This window comes from Bombus pascuorum, chromosome 7 (assembly GCF_905332965.1).
Source record: "Bombus pascuorum chromosome 7, iyBomPasc1.1, whole genome shotgun sequence".
Lineage (NCBI taxonomy): Eukaryota > Metazoa > Arthropoda > Insecta > Hymenoptera > Apidae > Bombus > Bombus pascuorum.
This window is the reverse complement of record NC_083494.1, coordinates 17,910,507-17,935,511: the sequence shown is the minus strand read 5'-3', so window position 1 is coordinate 17,935,511 and position 25,005 is coordinate 17,910,507. Positions and strand designations below refer to the sequence as shown.

The 25,005-nt window shown below is 40.0% G+C and overlaps 1 protein-coding gene across 7 annotated transcripts in view; it reads right to left on the bottom strand.

Annotated features, from left to right (window-relative positions):
• Window positions 1-10,417: 10,417 nt before the first annotated feature.
• Window positions 10,418-25,005, bottom strand: part of LOC132908964 (uncharacterized) — a 66,751-nt gene continuing 52,163 nt past the window's right edge. For all 7 annotated transcript variants that reach the window (XM_060963456.1, XM_060963455.1, XM_060963459.1 and 4 more), the window contains 3 exons: window positions 16,491-16,854; window positions 13,644-14,011; window positions 10,418-12,791 (listed from right to left, as the gene is read on the bottom strand). In XM_060963456.1, coding sequence (XP_060819439.1) covers window positions 11,767-12,791; window positions 13,644-14,011; window positions 16,491-16,854 — 1,757 coding nt within the window. In that variant the 3' untranslated portion in view covers window positions 10,418-11,766. The remainder of the gene's footprint in view (window positions 12,792-13,643; window positions 14,012-16,490; window positions 16,855-25,005) is intronic.

Here is a 25,005-nt window from a genome sequence, read left to right as displayed (position 1 = left end):
ATTATACGTTCAGACGTAGAATAGGAACGTATTATCATTGAACGAGGATGGATAACGAGGCACAAAGACGATCGATTACCGTTGAAAATCCTTCGACAAGGATATTTTCAAAAAGTTATACGATTTTCGTGTTGGTTTTTCGATAAAAGCGATTTTTAACGACTAACGAGTTGCACAGAAGTTATCTTTAATCGACTCTATAAATTGAAGTTCAATTTTACTTTTCAATTTTGGAATTTGCATTTTTCCGTTATTTATGCTACATTTTTTCTTACGATCGATACGTTTACAGAGACGAATCGTTTATTATTTAAGCTGTACAACGTACAACGTCAATATTTGGATAGTGAAATTAAAAGACTCGTACAGAGAGTGGAATCGAGCAGTTCGACTAGCAATATTTATCGTTTGAACGGCAGTACTTAATCGGGTAGAGGAATTTTTGCACGAATGGAACCGCATGGATAATCCGAGTGAACCTCGGTGTTAATATATCGGCTATCGAGGCTGCTAGTTGGGAATGCTTTTGAAAACGAGAAAGAAATGGCGCAGTGAGACACGGAGAAGTACAGTTAAGAATTCGTCGCACGTGGAATCGCTATATCTAGCTGTTCTTGCCCTTATCTGATGCTCCATTTAAATAAGAATTCCTAATTACCATTGTACACTCCCTTCCAGTCACGATTTACGATTTGCCGTCGAACGATGTACACGTTGAATGACAACGATCGTTGCTTGTCATCGGCGTTAAGGGCACCTGCCGTCCTTCTTTTTACTTCGGCACCACTATCTTTCTCCTCTCTTCTATCGGTTCTATCGGTTCTAGCGGTACCGTGATTACATTAGCATATTTTTAATGCGCGCGCAACGATTAAATTGTAACATATAATATATATGTTACAATATATGTGTGTAGAATCGAACAATCAACGATCGATCAACGGATAGATTGAAAATCTTGATTCGTCCGGGCTAACGAGGTAAGTGCTTACGGGCTAACGAAACTCGTAATGCAGATACGATGGTAATCCTTGTATTTGCTCGGTGTCGTAGAACCAAGCCAATATACAAAGTATAAGATATCGAAAAAATCTCCGCGTAAATTTTAGTCTTTTGGTTATAAAAACGTAAAAAAGATGGTTAAAAAATTCATAAAAAAGACTCGTGGTCTAGTTATTATATAGTTACACGTTACGTAGCTAATAGAATATATTAACGATTCAGTTGTTCGATAATTATCGATTAAATTAAATAATTATTATATTCCTGTTTGAAAATTCCTATTTGGTGTGCAGCATTTTGCACAGAGATATAAGGATTAAACACAAATACAGAATATTTCGATAGAACGAGTGAAATTTGTTAAGATCGTTGAATTAAAATTTTAACGAAGCTAATGATTTTTAAATATTTACAACATTCCTTCCTCGTTGTTTATAACTTGTAGCTTAAAACCAAGTAATTTTTAGAACGTGTATTTGTTAAGACTTCCTACTTACATACATGTACATTATATGCTCTAAAAGTTTTCGACCTTCTTTTCAAAACACTCTATATATTTCGCTTTCTCCTAGATGTTCTGAAAGACAAGTATCTTGGCAAAAGCGTAATCCTCTGTATACACGTAGAGATAGAAGGAATATCTCGTCGATTCCAATACCATTGAGTAAACTGATTGATGAGGCTGTTATTGATCGTTAAACGTACAAACGTATACGACAAATTCATAAAAATCTGTATTTAGAATAATCGATTGACAACGATGAACGTTCGATTGGATGAATTTTAAATTAAAATATCGAATAAATACCGAAACGTTGTTAAACAAACGGAAATATAATTCCGGCGAAAAGATAGAAAAGGAAGAGATCGATCGTTGTCTTATGACCTTTCGAAGCAATAATCCGGCTGACGTGGCTGCTGTAATGTAATGATTGTCACATCTTGACGATCGATGAGACTAATCGTTGTACCGCGTGATTTACGACGTTTGTCGCGAACGCGATATACATCCATACATATGCGTTCATATATTGGAAAAATTGACCGTTCCTTTCTGACTGTTGTACGACAAATAAGTACTCGACGTTTCATCCGAATCTAATTAATTGACGATAATATTATCTTCTTTGCGTATTTTCTTATAAGAAATGTTGCGATAGATGCGAGGACTCGAATGAAAAAAAAAAAGGTAATGCACGAAATTCATCAAATATCATAGAATAATAGACGCCGATTGTAGCCGAGCGATTGTTGATTTTTCACACAGATTTCATTAAAATTGATATTCTTCTGGTATCGTGTATGAATACCAAGTGGCATTTGTTTTCATTGTCTCATTTTTTTTTTCTTTTTTTCGAGAATGGATACATTTCGTACTCGTACGTGGTATTAATGATACTTGTATCGCGTTTCCGTAGATTTCACCGTTAGTATCGTTATAACGATTCCGCACAGTAGTTTCTACAGCGACGTACGATCTGTGTATCGATCGAACGCGAATCCGAAAGCGTATTCCGTTTCAGTTCGTACGATATTAGAGAGACGATCGACTTGACTATACCGCTATTGTACGTTAAGATAACGTCGATGCATTAATATAAAACAATTGTAATTTAATAAGACGTAACATAGAATAAAGTTGCTGATAACGTTAGAAATGTAATACTGCTCTTCGATCGAGCGTAAACCGAAATACCGAAATACCAAAATACCGAATACCGAATATGTTTATACCGAGTACCGTGAATATGTTTTACTTGTCGCGGTTTATTTTAGAAAAAATGACATTTGAAAGAGAAAATGGTATTCCACGTTCGACCATTCTCCTCTGTTATTACAGATTATTCGATTTTGCTCGATGAAAGTTTTTCCCATCTTCTGTCGTTTGAGAGCGGTAGCTTGTCCCAGGTACGCGAGACCCACTCTATATCGCAAGGAAGAAGTGCGTTTTTCTTTAATTTTTCAGATCACTGAATGGAATCAAGTGGAAGTAAGTAGACCAGTGTTTACGAACGATACGATACACGGTATGATACGTATTTATCGGTTAGAATGAACTAAACTGATCCGCGACTTTGTTGTACTACGTTTCAGCATATTTATTTCAAATATTAACCAGATCCAAGCAATGAAACAAAGCAAATGAATATTAGTAGTAAGTATTACCACTACTACGTATATTTGTTTACATGAAATACATTCTCGTGCGAAATAATCACTTATTATTAAGTCTTGGAATCGTTATTAACACGAGTTTCCCAACAGTATTCACAACGTAAACAATAGAACATCGGGTTCGAAAGTTCAGAATTAATTTTCTTTATTGAAATACTAATATATATCTAATTATTTTAAAAAAGCGTTACATATATATATATATATATATATATATATAATTAATAGAATTAAGATTTACGAGTTACAGCGAGTTTTATATCGGGGTAATTCTATCGACAAAAGGAAGTGGTTGACCTACCTGTTTCACCAAGTTCACCTTGCCTTTATATTGCTTGCCTCTTTATAAACAGAGCTCGATATCCAACCAACGATAGCTGCGAAAAATGCGCAGAGTAAGGCAGCATGATGATAAAACGTCTGCAGTCTTGTGTTGTGTTCGGATGCAACCAGGTCATTTTGAACGTCTCTCGTGGAAGCACGCACGGATACAGTTTGTTTCGGAAGAAACTCGCTACAACTCGGAAACAAGGTCGAACAGGGCACACGTTTATACGAACTTGTTTTATTGTTTCCGTGTGCGGAATTTAGCAGAAAATGTCCGTATATCTGCTGTAACTACTACGAGCGGCACTGTCTGTTATTTCGTACAAAACACAGAGGGGTGGCGGCTCTTTTGCGCCATAATATTGTATTTACCTGCTACGTGAACGTAATGACCAGATGTGATATACGTAATACATGTCAATGTACTTTCAATATTTTACACATTTTACCTTCAAAATTTTTACAAATATATCATTACGATTCCTTACAAATATACTAAGGCGTCCGCATGCTATATCGATGGCAGTGTATCCTAATCATTTTGTCCATTTTTGTTCAAAATTCCCAACGTGTATTTTTACCTCGACCGTTTAGTGCGTAGAATTTTTGATAGATTGTAATTTCGTTAGAAAATTAAAAATGGGAGTCACCGAAGACCAAAGCGACAGACCGATTTTCTACTCGTAGATCGTTGCGTCTTGACGGGTTAAAGTACGCTTTCCGGCTTCGTCCGATCGTTCCTCGTCCTCGGTCTTCGCAGGCTGTTCTTGCACGCGGCAAAACAACCTCGAACGCGGCTAATGGGCCGAGCTGACGTCGCGGCTCGCTTAGCGATCAAGTTCGATTTCTCTTGGCATCGTAGCTACCGCGTGTGCGGCACGCGCGGTGAAAACTATATGGGGTGCCGTCGAAAATCGCCATCGAACATTATCGTCGTTCGGTTCGATGCGCGAACGAAGAACCACCTTCGGCGAGTTGCTAGCTACTAGCCAACGGTGCGGTGCGACGATGATCGGTCTCGATACCATTTCGACTATATTCGTCGAACCTCGTCGTCGGAGGAGGCGAAACCTTTCTTTGGTTCGCTTGTGACACACGCGCGTGAATACTCGTCGCGGAATTATCTCACAATACTGGATTTTTCATTTTCACGTTGATCAAGATTTCAAGTTGAAAGAAATTTCTTTTTCGCGTCTGCCCTGGACAGGCAAACTGGGATACGTTCGCTCACGCAGCTCGAAACAAAGCGCAACGTATCAACCAGTCGATCGATGTACGAATTTTAACCAGATCTTACAACTTTCAATTCGATTATTAATGATTAAGATTCGTATAAATCGCTTTGTTTTTATTATGATTGCCAATCGTTCATTTTCTTTCGATAGATCTCTTAATCAAAGGATCTATATTACAGTTGTTTCAGATTCTAACAGCGATATTTATATAAATACGTATTACGCAAATTTTATGCCAATCTTTATATCGCGTTGCATTAGTTTCTAATTTTCCGAGGAAAAGACGTTTTCGTAACAATAATTTCTCCTACTTTAAAAACGTTTCAGATGTATTCGAAAAAGTCATTTCGCATCGCTCCTGCAAGTATATAACCCGCATTACGCGATCTATTTCAACCGCAGTGAAAGTGTCACACTTTGTAGCATAGTCGTTTCCAAAGATCGTGACTTTAACTAAAATTTACTTGATCGATCATCGCTGGCATAATTATACCATCGAATTACGAGTCAACCGTTCATTCGCATCGTTATACATGATTTGAAGGTGGAAAAGCGGCTGTTACTAAAAGGGCGGAGATATATCTTCGATAGAACTCTTCGTCCATATTATTTTGTAAATTCTTCGGAAGTCAAACTGCGAGTTAGGAGGATATTCAAATAATGTCGTCAAATTAAAATAAGGCAGCCGTTGAACGAGGAAATTTCTCGTTGTCGACGTAATATCGGCGCTAGGATCGATGTAACCATATCATTGCACGTTTAACTTTATTACTATAATCTGTACGATAACTGTACCGTTGATACTGTTACTGTTACTACTATTCCAGTATATCTAGCGCGTCTATTGCCATCATTATCGACCCTGCTATTCGAATAATCCACAAAATCAAGGATCACTCGACGTCGACGCTTTGTTAACATTCCGTCTTCGTTCGAGCGTTTTACAATCACGAATCCTCCAACGATCATCCAACGATCATCCGCCGGTTACGACGAATAAATCCGGCTGATCTAAAACGCGTTGTATCGACACGCGCTTACGTAGAGTCGATCGATTCTTTTGCCGGTGTTGCACCAGGAAGAGAAGGTACACCGTGCTTGGAGCATATTGTAGAAAGCACCGATTGCGTTGGTGGTTATCTCTTTCTCTCTCTCTCTCTCTCTCTCTCTCTGCCTCTCCCTACTTCAATGTACAGATACGCCAGTACGAAAGCGTTCATCCGTTGCGTTGCAAGCGTGGAGTTGATCGCAAATCAAACGAAACAACAGCTCGGAAGAGACAGCGATTTCAAACCTTTAATATATAATAGCGGTGCATTTAAATTTGTATGTGGACTGTTGAAAAGGGATAATTTAGGAAACAGGATACTTTGCTTCGTAACTACGAAAGCGATCTGGAATTTTCAATTCTTACAGAGGTATCAGCCACGAGGACAGTACGAATTTATCGCGCAATATGACGAATTGACTTTTCGTATGACAAAATATCTTGCAACGCTGGTTCTACAGCTATCAAACAAGCATAATCTAGCTCTTTAGCGCTTTCTTTTTTGTCGTCTTCTTTGATCGATCGTATTAATCCGATGCTTTCTCGAGGGGCAGAGGTAAAACTGTTCCCAAGTACGATTTCAAACGTTGCACAGCCGTTATTTCGAGACAAGTGCCGTTCAAAATAATCGGTGACGAGTATACGAAGATATAATACGATGTTTCTTCGTCATTTCCCATAAATTAACATCTCCTTGCTACCTCTTCCGAATGAAATACGAATGAAATACACTTTGGTTTAGTATTATAACGTATCGCGACTGTCACAGGTCTAACAACAGCCGTTTCGATTTTTCTCCGCGTAAATAATTTTTGCCTTCCTCGAATTATAAAAATCGCAAGTCTAGAGTAAAATTTTATTTTCCAGAAGGATGATTCGTAAACCTCGATAAGAATTTCAAATATCTACAGGAGGAAACGACCGTTGTTTTGACATTGAAAAAATGAAGAATCGAGTGCGACGCACGCGGTATCCGAAATTCTCTAGTTTCTAAAACAGAGTTAGTTCTACGTGCAACAGCACGGAATTCAGTCAACGCTAGTAAATAAAACAGAATGCTTCGCACGTGCACTAGACAAATTTTTAACCCATCGTTCTTCTCTCGACGACGAATATACCTCTTTACAAATATTTTATTTCACACTTTCGATCGTATATCAACATATAAAATTATCCTCGATCGGTCTCGAAATTTCGTGAAAGTATTCCAACACTTACCACGGAAGATTTTTATGAATATGATTGTACGCGTTATACGAAACGTTTAGAAATTTCGTTAGCGTCGTAACCAGACGCCACTATCGTAATGACGATGATAAAGTTAAAAAGTTATTCCGAAAATGTATGGAGAAGTTACAGGACGTTTATTACAAACATACGCCGAGCGAAACGTTAGTATAGAACATAAATAACGGTCTTGAACGTACAAATGGTGGCAAAGATGGTCTCGCTAAATATCCTGACTTATTCATATAACGAATAATTGACTGTTCAAATAGTTTGGCGAATAGTTTTATTGGAAGTGTATGCTTCCAATAAATATCAGATGCGTTTCGAAACTAATATAATCGCGAGAGACTGTCGTATCTCGTTATAACGCTAATGAGATTTCGAAATGTTTTGCAGAATATCTGTATACGTACGCAAAAAGTTTCTAGGGACGCTCGAATACTTTTCCGAGCCATTGTAATCTTAACCTGTGACAAGCTAACCGCTTTATGCAATATTTACCGTACGTGTTCCGCGCTGAAGAAAAGAAATGAAAAGAAAAGAAAAGAAAAGAAGAGGAAAGGAAAGAAAAGAAAAGAAAAGGAAAGAAAAGAAAAGAAGAAGAAAAGACAAAACTACGTATTTAAGGATCATAAATAACAACAATTCCGCTGGCGCACGTGTGCTGTGTGCAATCGCGTTCGCGAGAGAGCACCGCGTGTGCTCGTGTAGGTCTATGGAAGTACGAAGCGGAGCTTGAGTCGAGCGCGCCGTGCCGCTGCGTTCTCCGCTTCTCTCGTGCTCGTCGTGCTCCTCGTGCTCGTCGTGCTCCTCGTGCTCCTCGTGCTCCTCGTGCTAGTGGGACCTTGTTTCATGACCCACATAAAGCAAGGCCGTTAACACTACTCGCGGCTCGTGCGCGTATGGGTGCGGGCCCCGACCAGCTACTCGCCGCTCTATGGGACCCCACGGACCCCCTCCAACTGTTTGTCAGGGGGGCCTGACGCGCCCCTCCGATATACGCTACCTGCATATACGTACCTGCATGTATCTGTAACGTCGTGTTACCATACATCACGCGTGCGTATGAGTGTAAGATGAACCGGAGAAGACGCAGACTCGTCGGTATGGGTGAAACAAGTGGACCTGTACGCCGAAATCTGTATGCGTGTGTACGCGTGTGCAGCTCGAAAGTCTATGTAGAGGTTAGTCGTTAAAATCGTAGCTCGTAGATAACTATAGGATGATAGATTTTCTATAGGTCGTGCGCTGATTTGTCTATACTTGTGTAGACTGAAATCTACGTTAATGGAGTAGTCGTTGGTGGAAGAAAGATCGAAATGTTTTCTTACGAATTATCTCAACGCTGCAACCGCGTATGCGGATCCAGGTATAGAATGTATGATGTCTGCTGATCGGACTATCGTTACAATAGCGATTAATTTAGGCGGTCGATCTCCGGATATGTCCGTTGCGTGTAAGAAACGTTCGCGATGCTAAAACTTTGTCGAAGAAATATTTGTTCCGAAACGAGGAGAGAAACAGCGTGGCTGTTACGTTTAAGGAACATTAAAACGACGAAGGATACGTAAATCGAAAGTTGAGCGGGAAAAAAGGACAGATCCTGGGTCCTGTTCGTGCATTTATGTAGGATTTGTAGCGTGCACGCTGAATGCACATCCGTATACAAGTGTGCGCGCGGCTCGATAAGTTAGTAGGTCGCATGGACGAGAGACGTAGGTGTGCGTGAGCAGCGCAAACCAACGCGCTATCGTATCCATGGAGAACTGTGACTCGAAACGAGACTCGACAAGGTATGTACCTTGATCTTGACTGGATGCAAGGACCGTTTCGTTGTCGTCGTACGTTCGATATCGCATTGCCCCTATTTGCTTTCGCATTGTTCGCATTGCTGCCGCGTATTGAACCAACTTTATACGTACTAGGAGACTGTATATGGGAAAAGTTGGAAAAGTTGTACGTGTTTGCAAATTTTCCGTGAAACGTGTTCGTGCGATATATCGCGAGGAGGAAATATCGCAACAACTATAATTTATTTGGCTGTATGTATATAGAGACACAAACGTAGATTTGTACATTTTGATTAAAGAAGCTGTTAACGTAACGCGGCTTGTTAGTCCGGCACGCGGTAACGTAAAATACAGTTATACGATATAGATCGATACAGCGTAAACGAAAATATGTTTCCTTTGTACGTATTCCTATATTGTTACTCGATATTTAGAAATTTCAACGCACGTGTACGTTTAAGATCAAGTTTAGGCTATAAATTTTCGTATTCGTAGCGGTCGTATATTCCGCGATATACGTTGCATTTATTCGTTGTTCTGTTACCAACTGTAAATCCACTTTGTAAAATTATGGTACGTTTATAGGTTTCTTATTTTCTTCGCCCGTCGTTGTATATTTCAAATTGGAAGGAACGATTTATTTGTGCCGATCGGTACAACGAAATGAGGGACTAATTCTCCCGGTAAATAGAAATGTATTTCGGATCGAATCGTAAACGATTTTTGAATATCGGGTAGGTGGTTATAAGCACGTTTGCTGCCATCTGACGGGGACGTTCCGCATCGGACGTTGTTGCAAGGGAACGCTGAAAGATGTCCGGCGATCGTATATGCGGTGAATTTGCACGAATCGCTGTGCAATGAAATCGATGATCCTGGCCTTACGTTTGGTTTTTGCATTCGTGCAGATGCTATCGCGAAGGTCAAAATTTAAATAAACGGTCGCTCGTCGCACAGTGTGCTTAGAAATCTCTGTGCTTTTACTATGTAAGTAAGGCAAGTAACGCCGACACATGGTTAAAAGGATGTTTTATTATTATTCTTGCGACGAATTAGTATAGAAATACACGATAGGTGGCATAAATATATGTGTGTGTGTGTTGTCTTTATCGATTCAACTTATCGTAATTTGGTAAAATAGTAGCACTTCTATATTCTGTGCCACTAGCTTTCGATAGAAATTTTATACAAAGATATCTTCGTAAAGTAATATCTCGTAGAAATGATATTTTCATAAAGGAAGATGATAAAAAATTTCATAAAAAGATGAAGAAAGGTTAGGTTTGCGAGTTTTCCATAGAAATAATACAATAGTTATCGCTTCGTAAGGAATGATAATATACAATTTCTGTGTAACGTTTCAAAGATTTGACCCTGTGAAGGAATTCGCGATACCTATGGAGACGCCCGCGTCTCTGTCCTATCGATCGACCTGAAAATCCACAGCAGATGTGTATACCGTGAGGCGCCGTGATTCGCGTTTTCTGCCGGTTTTGCACGCGATCTGTAATCATCGAGCGACTCGTAGCGGTCACGACGCTTGACCGAATGCGAGTTTAAGCAGGTTGCCGCGGTTATCCGGGTGACGAAACGAAGAAAAGTGCAAGAGCTTTAGACTTTCAAGAATTGTTGTCTATTTTATTGGTCTTCGAATCTTTCTTGTACAGCAACGGTGACAATATATTTGGAATTCTTTCGCATCGTTAGTAGCATGGTACACGAGCGGTTTAGCGGTTCCATCTAGGATACACGATGTGTATCAAAGTGTTCGGTCCAAATTATTCTTAACAATTTATCTATAACAGAGTAAAGTTTTTTCGCTGAAAGTACGAAGAAACGTGCGTATTGTGTCGGGTATACGTATGGCAGGTTCCTATTTAAGAATCGTGTATTATAAATTTAAATGCGACGGTTCGAATGCTCGAATTATTATGTGCGATTAGCACCAAATACGATTTCGATCTGATTTTCGGTAAGCGCGAAGCTCGTGGATTTAAATTTAGCGTTACACGGTTTATCGCAACAAGGTTCAAGTCAACTTTATTATTCTAATCGTTCGAATCGAAAAGTTACGAAGGTTTTAGTTAGAAAATTTCTTCTATTTTTAAAATACGCGCAAAGTACAATTTTTGATAACGAAACTTTCCTTTTTGGCATTCTTAGCGTTTCTCCGGTGTATTTATAAAACGGAATATTCTTTTTTCAAAAAAATTTGTTTCCCTCTTTTGTGCGAATCTTTGTTATGTTTTAACGGTCAATTCTATGAAAATATTTGCCGAAAGCTTGGCTCTTTTAACGAACGATATACGTTTAGAAAAATATCGCTTCTATAGCACGCGCCGAACCCGTTTCACCGTTTTCTGTGCTGTAAGTACACGCTCGTAAGTCGATATAATCGTAAATAATTGTACCATGCTCCGCAAGAGTAGCCCGCTTAACGTTCAATTTGTTCATACTATAGCGGTGCAACTAACGATCCTTCGCGTCAAGCTGAACTCGATAACGACGGATCGGTAGTGTGGTCAACTCGACGGTTGATTTCGATTAAACTTACATCTTATTACACCGATTTCTTGAAAAATCGTTTAATCGTCGACAATTCGATAGAGCAACGTACGTGTATCCTCGCAAGTTCTAACGTTACATATTCTCAGGATAATCGAAGCCGCATTTCGTTTCTGTTAAATCAATAACACGGATACAACAGTTTACTAAAGACCTTTATCGATCGAACGAAACCAACTGTTCGATCATTATCTCTTGGTAAAGTTATCTATCGTTTCAAAATTCGTCCAACGAATGCGGCAACGTTACGTGTTTGTGATACGCGATGCACAGATTGGCCTGTCGTTGATCGATAGGTCGACGTGTCGCGCAAGGGCAAACCTATATATCTCAGAATTTTCGGGCTTTCGTCTTTCGTTCGTGTGTTTCTTATTTTTTTTATTTGGACCAGCTCTTAAACGATAACGCCTTGTTGGGCGAGCAATTGTTTCCTTTGATGAAGGCTCGGCGACTCTCCTTCCATCTCTGTCGACTTAACACCGTCCAACGACTTGGAGGTCTTTAAATTATTCAAAGCTTTCAAACAGTTGTTCGTAGTCATTTCTAAGGACTTGGAGCTTTTCAGCGACGCGTTCGCCAGTTTCTTTATAGTCTCTGAAATAGGACACTTGATGAAATCGGCTCTCTCCCTTTCCTTCTCTTTGATCCTCTGATTATTCTCCACGGTCGGCACAGAATCTTTCGATTCGACTTGCTCTTCCATTTCCACTTCTTCTTTCGTGTCTTTCGCGTCTTTCGCGTCTTTCGCGTCGTTCGCGTCGTTCGCGCCGTTCGCGTCGTTCGCGTCTTTCGTTTCTTTGGAATCTTCGTTTTTCGTTTTTCCGCTCTCTTCCACGTTCGATCCTCTCAGGACATCCGGTGACCCGGTCTGGTCTTGACCCGACTCCACGCCACCGTTATTGGTCTCTTCGTCCTCTTTGCGGTCGTCTTGGCCCAATAAAGACTTTGGCGGTGCCTCGACGTAACCGCTTTCGTCGCTGTCCACTTCCTCGTCCAAGGAGTCCAAAGTCAAGAAAGGGGAGTCGTCGTTTTGCAGCAAGTCGTGACTCATTCTGCCAGGATACTTTTCCATCACTCGTCTCTCTCTATCCTGCGGGTCGTCCAACCTGCATAATATCTCGCCTCTTGGTCTATAATCGACCACGTCGTCAAAGTCCTCGACGTACTCGAAATCGAACACATGCGACGCAGGATCCTCTATCTCTTCCTCCTCCTCCTCCATCGATTCGTCCTCTTCGTTCCGATGTGGAAACCTTTCACGGCTGGTATGCACCGTGTTTCGACGGTGAAAACGCGGACTTCCGGCACAGGTCATGAAGTTTGGCGAACCTTCGGAATTTCTTCGGGGACCTGCACCTCTTACGACCGCGTCATCCGAGAACATCACTCTTCTGTCTATTCGCTGTTCCGTTGTCTCACCTGTAATGTATGCGTGTTACGTTACGATAGCAAAAACGAGTAAACGTGGCTATAATAATTCATATCTCGAACGATCTCAAGTAATCTAGTTCCGATTATTTAGCCGAGTTGTTCCGTTTCCAGTTGCTCGAGTTCGAGTAACTCGACCCTGTATTTGTACTCGCTATATTTCTGTTACATTCATTTTAACGGTATTTAAATGGTGAAAACAGAAACAAGAGATTATCGATCTAGGTACTAGGCAAGTGGATCGTCGGAAGAAGATACCTTGGTACGTTTAAAATCGTTAGAAAGATTAGTCACAGCGGATAAACAGGTATATAAGAATTATATCGAAATTGGAATATCTGCAGAAATATCGAACAATTTGCTCAGTCGTTATGCTAATACGTTATACTAGCGATTGTTAGATAAGATAAACTTTATATATTAACGAAATGGTTTCAAGCGACTCGAATCGATGTAGGTGATCGATGCAGGGGATATAATCTGAACCAAGTTTAACCGACCTATATAGTTTATCCACGAAATCCAATTCGTTCTTTTCTACTAATCAAATTTTTCTCTGGTATCAGTTTCTAAAGTTCGATCCTTAACGATCTTCCTTAATTTTTAAACAATTGACTTGACGATAATTCGCTCTAACTATTTTTTAATGTATCTTTTTAAACGTATATGTCTTCAATTTTATACATATTTGAGAGAAAAGCCAAAATTGAAACAAATTAGCGTATTATATAGAAGTAAGTTAAAAAGGTAATTAAATCGAAAGAATTTTCGATTGGTTTCTAATGTGTTTTTGGGTTCCGATGAATGAAATTTCTATCGAGTGGCTCGGACATTTTTATATACCTGTAGCATGGTGATCTTCCGGACCTGGAGCTCTTTCTTCGCTGGTCGCGGTGCTGGCTGTTTCACACCCGCTCGAAATACTTCCGTTCTCGTCGGAAGATTCGCGATTCAGAGCATCGAGTAATCGAGCGAGCCTCCAGCTATCTTGATCTTGCCAACTGTGCGCCACGTTCTCTAGTGTCCTCAACTCTTCGAGGATCCTCTGTTGCTCTATTTCCTCAGCGACGATATCTTCCTCGATCGCTGATAATTTCGGCGCGCTTTTCGATCTCTCAAGGGGAGGTCGGTAATTTTGGCCTCCGATACTGAGAAGTAGCTTTCGTCGTGGTAAAGAAGGGTTCTCGTACAGAGCGTTTGCTAGCGATAATCTGAAAAAGAAAGAAAAAAAAACGATGTTCACAGTTTTAGAGATTTAGGTGTCCTCGCTTGGCGTTATCGCTCTTTTCTATAACAGATTAGCGGCGGATCGACTTTTTGATAATTTCAAATAATCGTTACGTTTGCTGGCGTCTCGATGCTTATATACGGAACCGTTTTTACCAAAAGTTAAAACACAGCGTAGTTTACGTGTTTTCTTCGAGACGGTTACTTATATACGGTCAGTGACAGTAGAGTCCAAATACACGTATCCATCGAATTTTGAGTATTTGGCTTTCCGAAAGAGAAATTACGCTTTGCTACAAAATTATTTATACTTGGAAATCGATGCAATTATCATTAGCGCATTTTCGATAAAATTATTCGAGAAATTACGAAACTTTTAGTTTCTTCGACAGCAACGGGAGATAACAGCACATTATTGTTAACAAATGTCAACGATAAAATGTATACGTAGCTTTTTATATTGTTCCACGTGGTTTTTCTTAGTAAAAGCGAAACTGAAGTGAAAGAACTTTACAGGCCTATCGTTTTTACTATAATATTCTATATATCAAAGGAATGTACTGCAGTCATCCGCATCTTTCGCGATCAACTGTATCGAAGCAAATATTGTTCATTTATTTTAATTTAGCGTAGCGTAGCTTAGCTTCCCGATATCCGGCTCAAAGTTCCGTCATTCGGAACAAACATCCGCAATTTGCGACAATCGATCGGGATTTTGATCGCGCCAAAACATAAATCTCTGATATTATTTAAGGAAAGGACGCTAGCGACTATCGTCGTGATCGTTTCTTTTTCGAAACGTTCGGTTAGATACGCGTTGTCGAACGATCGAATTTGACCTGAATCGTGACTCGATTGCTGCGATCGTGTTCTACGAACGCGACCCAAATTGTCTCTTCAGCGAGAGGTTACGGTCTTACGGTAGCTCTTGTCGACTGGCAAATGCCTGGCAATGCTGGCACACACACAAAGTGCATCTGATTTCCCCGCCGTCGAATTCCTGCGGGAATCCACTGGCCTCGATTTTCTTACGGTAAAGGAAGACGGGCTTCGTCGAACGTTCGAACAACTATCTACGATTCCGGCTACGTCTAATACATGCCGAGTATATACTGAACGTACACCCAACACTTTATTTATTTATTTTTACTTATTATCCATCGCAGGGAGAGACTTACGATCATTAAGGGGGGAAAAAAAGAGAAAATTGTACGCGTATAAGACGTTGTACGTAGCTGCTAATCGGGATTAAAAGGATACGATCGATAAATAAACAAATAGGTATATGTTAACGTTTCTCGGTTCGATGAAAGCAGTAATAGAAGGTTTTACTTGTGCTCGGTCCGACGATGATTTCAAACGTGAAATAAGAGACCGAGAGCAACGTATGCGTAGAACTTCTTTCCCTTATTGAATCGGGTACATCTTTTTCCGCGAGACAGAGAGAGTACAATGAGAAACAACCGTTTCGAATACGGTCGGTAATTAAATTCGTTCAGGAAAAGATAAATTCGAGTCAGGATACGTATTGGCGAATAATATAGTGAAAGAAGATTCGTGTACATAAACTTTTTATCGAAAGGGGAAAAGAACATTTATTCGATTTCTTTTCTTTTTTTAAGATGCTTCGTTTCTATGTAGGTACCTCTATAATTTGTATATAATTACTTATATATATATATATATATACCTTTTGTAAATTTGTCAATTTGGTTACACAGATAACGTAATTAACGTTCGATTCTGCAGAAACGACATATGTTTTTTGAGAAAAGCATTGGAATCGGAGTGTATGGTCAGTTCCTTTGGAAATGGATTCGAAGAGCGGCATTTCAAAGGTATGAAAGGTAACAACGGTTAACGAAGGCGTGGATAAAGCAGCCAACTATTTTCGCGTTATAAATAGACGTCATCGAAAAATAGATGTAAATAGCGACATGAAAGATCGTCTTAAACGTCGTTAGAAAAGACAGGTGTTGCAAAGGTCTTAACAGAAGAAGCGGAAGAGCATGCTCCCAAGTACTTGACACGAGAAAACGATATCGGATAGGAAAAATGTCAAAGTTGAAAGTGCGAGACGTACGACACGAGCGTCGATCGGCGGAATTGGAATAGGTCAGGCGGCTCTAACTGTACAAAGTTGCCGATGAGCTTCGACGTTGAAGCAACGTTAATAGCAGAGAAAACAGGAAAGTAAAAAAAAAAAAAAAGAAAACTTACTCCGTAAGTTCGTTTGTCAGGTGGAAAGGAATGGGAGTAGGAATAAGTGTAGACAACGAATAACGAGGACCGATCGGTGTGCGATCTCTAAATTTAAATTTGCTTGTTTCGACTACGACGATTTTCGACTATCGATTACTAGCTGCGAATCCGTTCGCGTCCTTTCGCGTAATTCTTTTCGACGCCGTTTCATCAGGCCGTTCTCTTTCGTACTTACGCGTAACACACGATCGATTTGCTTACCTAGCATTTTGTCTGGAGACCTTGTCCCGTCGGAATTCTAGGAGCGCTTGCTGTAACCTGGCGTTCAAGGTCGAGGCCAGCCTCCTGGCGGTGGACTCCTTGCTACAGAGGGCAGCGTGGCACCTGAGCTCTGGCCTCAACCTACGTCCTTCGTGCCGGTAGACCCAGACGAAGAGGCGCGGATGAGAAACAGGTGCCGTGCAATAGGTCACCCTATGCGCCCAGTACTCCGTCAAACCGTGATCCTTGGTCGTGGCGGTCAAGCCGCCGTTCGTGACCGTCAACCTCATCGAGACGTCCGGCCTGCTGCTGGTAACGTAATTGCGCCATAACGTTGACACTGGTTTCTCTACACAGCCCTCCCCTGCGATTTCAATCAGAGTTTCTCGTCAAATTATGGCGGAATTATTGCAACTGTTGCGTTTTATGTGCGCGAATAGGCATCAGAATTTTCTTATTCGACAGTTATTATTACGGTTATTACGACGACGTACGTAACGTTTTAGGAACGTTTTAACACTTTACCGACCGTTAGCGTTTCAACGGCATACGCACGTCCGACCGGCAGCTCAGGCGCGGATTCTTCCTGGCGCCGGCTCCGTTTCCATTTAGACTACTCTCCGATACCATTACGTTTTTTCAAATTGGTATAAAACTGTGGGATCTTGCAAAGCGGCGCCACGCCTCGGCAAAGTACCTTATAGCACTAAATAAGAAATTACTGCTCGAATAACGGGAGAGATTATCGGCGACAAAATGCCGATTAATCGGCTATCGGTCGGTAAAGTGTTGATCAAGCTCGGAATTATCGTATTATCGTAGCGGACGAAAGAACCGTGTTGCTGGCAGTCGCCTATTTTACGGTGGATATTTCATCGCTGCTTTCGTCAAACGGAACAAGAATATTATTTCGTAAAATTACGGTATTTAGTAATTTTAGTAATTAGACTGCTTATATCTAAACTTTGTTTCGAGTATTTCTGAGCGAGATCGGTTAAAAACGACGAGTCACCTCTATGACGATCTATAACAAGAAAAATATCGGATTTCACGTTTCAACGAGGTGTTAATACAGACAGGGCTTTTAAAAATTTCAGGCCGTTTCAAAATTTCTTTTTTCTTACAGACGTTTTATCGAACGTAGTTTTTCTACGTCTTGCTTTTAGGCTAGCAACGCGTGAGATTATATCAATTTTGCTATCGATCTTTTAATCTCTTTTAATCTCTCTTAACTCTTCTCGACAAATGCTTCTGTCTTTGTAGATACACACTGTATCGTACGTTTCAAAATCTATAGTCGTACAGTAGGCGTTGGAAAGAAGTAACCTGTTGTTTCTCGATCGTTGCGCCTCGCTCCTCTAAAACAACAATACTATTGGTTCCGTTAAAGCATTAGCGTATTACGTGTACTATTGGCATTGCAACTAGTTTCGAACCAAGATGTCTCTATACGTTGCGGAAGGTTGTTAGGTCGTTACGATCAAACAACGTAACAATCGCCTTACTGTTACCGCGTGCCATTATTATTCAATGTTTGTATCGCGGTATTATTAAGAGTGCCATCAGCGAGTAACAGTAATCGAGACAAAAGCTCCGCGTACACGAGTTTCACCGCTCGTTTCCGCGTACAATTACACGTAGTACAATTGCACGGTACATAATATCTATTACTTGCATTACAGAGCTCGAAACAAAGTGGTTCTGTTCAGGGTTAAAGCCAAGACGCGGTCTATATTCGCACGAATCCGAACGTAAAGCTATTCTTCGCTTCTTCTGCATGGGGTCACGATACGTCTCTGCTATGGGTTATGGGAAACGACGGGAACGATATTTATTATATCGCCGATAGCGATTTCTCAAAGGAGATTCCGAGTGTAAAGCTATCTACTACGTTGGAGTAATCGTAGGATATTGAAAGGAAGAGGAGGGACGGTTATAAAATGAGAACAACCGCGAAACAGGCAAATAAAAAGCGAATAGAAAGAAAGCGGTGGATGTGAACGGGCGGTATATCGATTTTCGAAATTGTCAGAGGCTGGAAAACGCCGCGATGTCCGTCCGCGGAGCAAAGCGACTTGAAACTTCGGGACGGTCGATGATATCTTTGAAGAAGTGGCTGGAAGAAGCGTAAGAAAGGACGGCGAGCGGTCGTTACCACCGAATGCCTTGGCGCGTGTACGCCTCGACTAGACGGGCATAGACATTCCAGCTTCTAGACGCGTACGGAATACACAGCGAGGGAACTAAATCGAGGAACAGACATATCCTGACCTTCGATACAGTTCGATTGGCCGTTCTTCGTTCGTTGCTCGGATCGCGTTACCAATTTAGAGATACAGGAAACGCCAGTAGTAGTACAGTTACTTGGAGTAAAGAGAGCGATGGAAGGGAGCGCGTGAGTCGCGAAGAAACGAACAGGACAACGACAGGGTGCGACAACGGAGGTAGCGATAGCGGGTAAACGTCGCCACGAAGTAACCTGCTCTCTTCCAACAGAGTAGAGATGGCTAATTGCGAGCCATCGGGTCATCGCACCACTAACTAAACCTGACCCGCATTCTCTGTAATATTTCGCTACGCCGTTTCCTTTTGCTGGTTCGCCGTATACGAAATACGATTCGCGCTGCGCTTCTTGCTTCCTACGAGTTTTATTTATTCCAATGGAATTTCTGATAACGCTCGATCGAATTAATTATCGCCGATCAAATCCTATCGCGTATATTCCGATCGAACGAAATTTAATTAAAACGTGAATTGCTGTTGTACGTGTCGGAGAGGAGAGACTCTAGCGCGTTAAAGTAAGAAGAAGTCGCTTAACACTTCGGTCACCCTGCCTACGCTTAAACTTTTAAGCTCCTAGATTGCTTGTTATTTAAGACAGTTCAAAGTCGATTCGTAATCGCTTTCGGACTCGACTCGATTTTCTATCTCTTTCGCGAGACTTGCAATTCCTCGTTAGAAAATTAACTGTACGTGAACGATAATATTTTAAGTGGCTAATAATGGACAGAGCTCGAGAGAATTGATACCTCGAACGAACGAATAAAATCTATCTTTAGGATATTTTATCGATTACGCTTACGATAAAGAAAAATATCCGAGACAATGGCACGATAAAGATAAATATGCGAACCACGTGTCAAATCCGTTATTTCCTTGGATTATGATCACGATAGAAACGTATTTGAAACTAGGGAACGACAACGGCGAAAGAATAAATAACGTAAAACCTAGCCCCAACCTCGATGCACGATAATGCATAGAATGTATCGAGAATGACTATGAAAGTCTAAAGCGGAATTAGTTAACGGAATTAGTTAATCGGTATAAAGGGTATATAGAATCGGATGGAAATTATTTTCATGACGTACGATGCTTCGAAGAAAGTACGTATCACCGATGTTCCATCTCGGAATTCTTCTTCGAGCTTTGCAAACTTGTATACCTTAGGTCAGTGAACTCGTCTGGGACCGGCTAGGCTGAACGTCTAATTAAAAAAGGATACGTAGATCCGTTTAAAAAAAGTAGCATTTGCCTTGAGTATTTTGGTGGTATGTCCGCTTACGAAAGATTTATAAATAATGCTGCATTTTAGCAATACTCCTATGCAATGATTAAAACGCGATAGCCTATATCGCGTGTAACTACGTTCATCCGTATTTGCTAATTCAATTAATTGCATCTACCTACGTATATTGATTAAATTGCCAATTAAATTGCTCGTTACGTAGATTATTTCGTGTTGTCGTAATTAGATTCTTCGATCCTGCACAACTGTGTTTCATATATCGATTTGATAAACGAATTCGTAAGTAAGATGTAAGTAAGATGTACTTAAATTGATTAAGATGTAATTTAAAGTTAAGCGATGTTGCTGGTGGCTATAATAGAAATTATCACGCAGCTCTATCTTTGTTCGACGATAGCAAAACGATTATGTTTTAACATACGTTGAATCAATCGATAGAACGCAGAGTATTACAAATCGTAATAGGCGTGTGAATTTTGTCCGTTTAAATAAAATATGTATGATTCTGCGTTGCAAAAAAAAAAAAAAAAAAAAAAAAAAAAAAAAAAAAAAAAAAAAAAAAAATGAAAAATGACAAACAAAGTAAAATAATTGGAGTGATATTACTATTTCAACAAGGAAATGATTTTAATCATCTTGACATGAATTTTGATCGATAAATATTATTAGCACCTATATAAGAGCCGACTTTCACCTTACGTAAAACACTCCGCTTTCTCGTTAATCTAATAAATTCACCGAAAATTTCATTTTCACTTTCCGCGAGGCAAAGGAAAATTAATTGGAAACGAAAAGGGAAGGAACGAACGAACTGAAAGGGAATACAACCGGATAATAACGTTTATAACGAGAACAAAGTACATCGATGTTCTACCGGATAAGTTAGAATTGTAATCAAATATATTTTGATCGAGCAAGTATGCGACTTTTGAGTAAATTCAACGCAGCGTTTCATTTACGGCGTTCTTTTCGGTAAATTTACATCGATGAATCGTATTTCTGAACGCTACGATCGACGCGGAGAGAAACTCCAAGAATCTCTTTCGTACTTTTTCGTTCCATTTTCTATTTTCGCTGGTTTCTCGGTGTTAGATCCACGCGAGTCTTTCGTCTAGATGCATATCGAGATGAACATTTAACGCTGTCCTTTCCGATTAGATCTTCGCTGCTCGGATCGACTTGGCCGTGTTACGCGTCTTGCGGTGAAAGTAGCGTGAACTGACTTTCAGTGGGCCAAGAAGTGGAAAACTCGAATTAACAGCAACGCGATTAACGCAAACGAGTAATAATGGTACGAATAACCGTATTTTCTTTCGTCTATACCCTGCGATTTTATAAATTTCGAAGAAACGAAAGCGCCCGCTTTATCCGTTCGTAGCGCTCGCACCATTCGTTTCGCCGTATGATTTTTAATAGGTTCGTTTATTTCGTAACGTATAAGGTGATCCTCATAAATATTCATGTAGTAAAATAGAAGTACGTGTTACAGAGTACGAAGCGTAGCAGCTAGACATTCCCAAGACATAAAATATAAAGAAACGGATGATCGTTTCGATAGATAAGCTTGATCTCGTTTTAGAGAACCTGGTCTCCGATCGGATTGGATGTTTCGCGCGCAACCATGTCACGGACATTTCGAGATCCATGAGTTTTGACTATGGTTATAGCCAGGATCGATCGAGATCGCGAATAAAGAAGAAGCAATCGGATCGGAAAAACGGTGCAGCTGTCGAGGAGTCGCTGAAACGATTAACTTTCGTGTTAAAAGTGGTTGGCGATTGAGGGGTTCGGTGGAAAAATCGTTCAGCTGGCGGATAATTACGAGAAACGATGCGCAAGATTTTCTTACGTATACACGTTACGAGTATGTTTAAAGTGCGAGCATACGGTTTACCTTACAGTTTAATTTTATGTGGATTTCGTAGATAGATAAGTTATATCTTTTTAATACGCGTTATTTCGTTTCTATCTAAACGAAACTATACCACGATTATATTTGAAATAATTAGAATCGACCTGCTTAAGGTTGATTCGCCTTTGTATAACTTATAGTTTTATAGTTATTGAAATTTTTCATTACAAAATTACTCGATTAGAATTACGAACGAATCGGTGTTTGAACAATCGGTGATGGAATTTATGCGGTTTCGAAAACCTGCTGTTTTCGAAACGAATAATCGGTAACGTTTAGTTCGATCTCTCTAATGCTTCTTTGTATGCGCACTTTGTACGTAGTCTTGTACGAGAAACAAATGAAATCAAAGATAGACGTTGATCCGTCGGATGGTCGCAAAATAATTAAGGCTTTTAATAATCGATATCTCGTTTGAAACTTTGTAACGTAAATTATTCGTATATTCGATCATCAAATTCATTCGTTCGTCGCGTTTAACGCGCTTCGTTCGCCGGCTACTTTTACCATCGACGTTTTTCTGTATGCAAATATCCTGTCGTTAATATAAAATCACTCTGTGCCGATTAAAAATACTTTTCTTTTCGTCTAAAAGAAGACTAAAAGAAAGAGTTTTGCGTTTCCTAGTAGCGGAGAATAATTAATCACGTGTTCTGTTATTTTAAGAGACTCTGACTACGAAACCAACGAAAGTCTTCCACGATATCTTTATGATCGCAACATTGTAACCGTATCGATGCTTTTGTCACCAACGAAACGATCATCTTCTTCGTTTTACGACTCTTTGAACGTTCTACAGTTGCATAGAGTATGTATAGTTGCAAACAAAGTGGTTCCAATGTAAATAACAAACGAGTTAATTATTTAGAAAACAATGCGATAAATATTTCATGATTCGTAATTACGCGCAAAGTTTAGTTTCTCGTTGCTTTCGTTACATCAAGCGGTTAACCGTATAACGTTAAATTCTTGATTTACGTGAATACATATTCTCGCACTATGAAATTCAAATTTTTCTCAGCCGCAACATGCAACAGAATCCAATTAACTTGAACGTTTCATCCGACATTCCGTGCATATTTCGTTCGTTTCGAAAACTGCGCACTCGAAACAAGTACGAATCTTAGGTTTCCTAATTAAATTCAACGCGGTTTCTACCGCATCGTTTACAGTTTTACGGTTTACGGTTTACGATATTCCTCCGATTTGATCGTTCGACTTACCAAATTCGAAAAAAAGAAGAAAACTGTACAATTAAGAGAAGAATTTTCGAATCCTAAAGCCGGTGACTTTTGAAAGTTTCGAGTAACGAAATTACTTTGTTATTTTTTTAATATTTTTATAAAGTATCCTCGTTTCTTTGCCATTTATGGCAAGCGCCGGTAAACGAATATCCCGATATTTTCTTTACCCGTTGTTTACAACGATTTCAGCCACGTGCGGCGATTAAACTCGTACGAGTTTTACCTGAGAAAACAACATTTCGTATGCATCGATCTGACAGAAATGGCGAGCGATTACGAAACATCTTGCCATTCGGATAAGTCGAATCTCGGTTGAACACAATCGACAAAAGTGAACCGTGCGAGCAAACGATCGTAAAAATCCGAGCCATTAGGCTATTCTCGCTTCTCACAAACGGATTAGCGGGTTTTCTTACACGTTCTCGTTTATGCTGGTTTCTTACGCCTCTATCATTAGCGACTTCATCTTCTTCACACCGCCGATAACATTCGTCATTGTCATTTTTATGCTCCGGTGGAAATTTTCGTTTGCTCGAGTATCGCGATATACGTACTATGCATGTATGCGAGTACAAAGTCTTGGAACTTGCTAATTATCTTTATCGCGTTCCGCTTATCGCCTAACTGTTACGTCAATAGCCATCCCAGGATAGCCAGGTGCCCAATCGAATACATTCGGCGGACGTTTCTTTGAAACCGCCCGAATTCGTTACTACTTATTAATTGAAAACTGCCCATTTGCACGAATATCATGCGTATCGTCTCTTTTCGAACGAATAAAGGCGTTTACGGTGCTGCGTAATTGCTGCGTAATTGCTGCGTAATTGATCATAGAATAGATCGAGTCTTTCCGTTGGGAGGATTCGGGCGACGATTTTTTTTTGTCCAGAGATTACACGAAGAACGTCGAGACATATCTGGAAAGGAAGTTTCAGGCTGTCTGCCAGTTCGAGATAACGATCAACGTGCGTGTATAAATTTGTAAGATTCACGATCGATGGATCGACCAGATGGTTAACCGGATATCGAACAACGTTGTGCATCTCGGCATCGTCGGCGCAAGGGTTGCTTTTATTTAATTTTAATTGGAATAATGAAAAAATGATAAGCGTGTAAGTAATCGCTAAACTCCTGTCAAAGTACAATCGCGAGACGACAGATTGCTCCATCGTTCTCCGTTTGTTGCGTCGTCACGTACAAGCTTTGTATTCGCCCCATTCTTCGCATTCCGTACGATCATGTATAATAGTGTACGTGATTGTTACAGCCTGTACGATTCGTACGAAATTTTGCAACGAGCTTGTTTAAAATTTCCAGCGATACCTGCCGTTAGCCGTTTGCTCTACGACACCCGTTTCAGTTTCACCCGTTTTTGCAAACACGATGTCGTCGCAAGAATGAAAGCAACGTGCACTGCAGGCGTAAATTCGTGACACGAGTGAAATCGGAATAGATTTTACGGCTTAAAAGAGGACGAAAATTAAGAATATGGAAATTGCGTTGGAGACTCAACTTTTAACAAAACGCGGTTCGAAAGCTTGTCAAATATACAGTAGCGGACAAAAGATTAAGACGAAATGGAAAAAATAAATAATTGATTTACTTTCCATAAAAAATATAAATACAGTGTTCTACATTTGGTATTAACTAATTAGGCATTTGTTTATACACTTACAAAAAAAATTTCATTTTGATATTTTGCTCAGTAGCGAAGTTACAAAAAAAGGAACGAAATCTGTATAATATTTTGTCGGTCAAAAGTTTAAGACTACACAAAAAATATTAAGTTTTGGTAAAAAAATATGCACAATTTTTGTTTAAATTCAATAT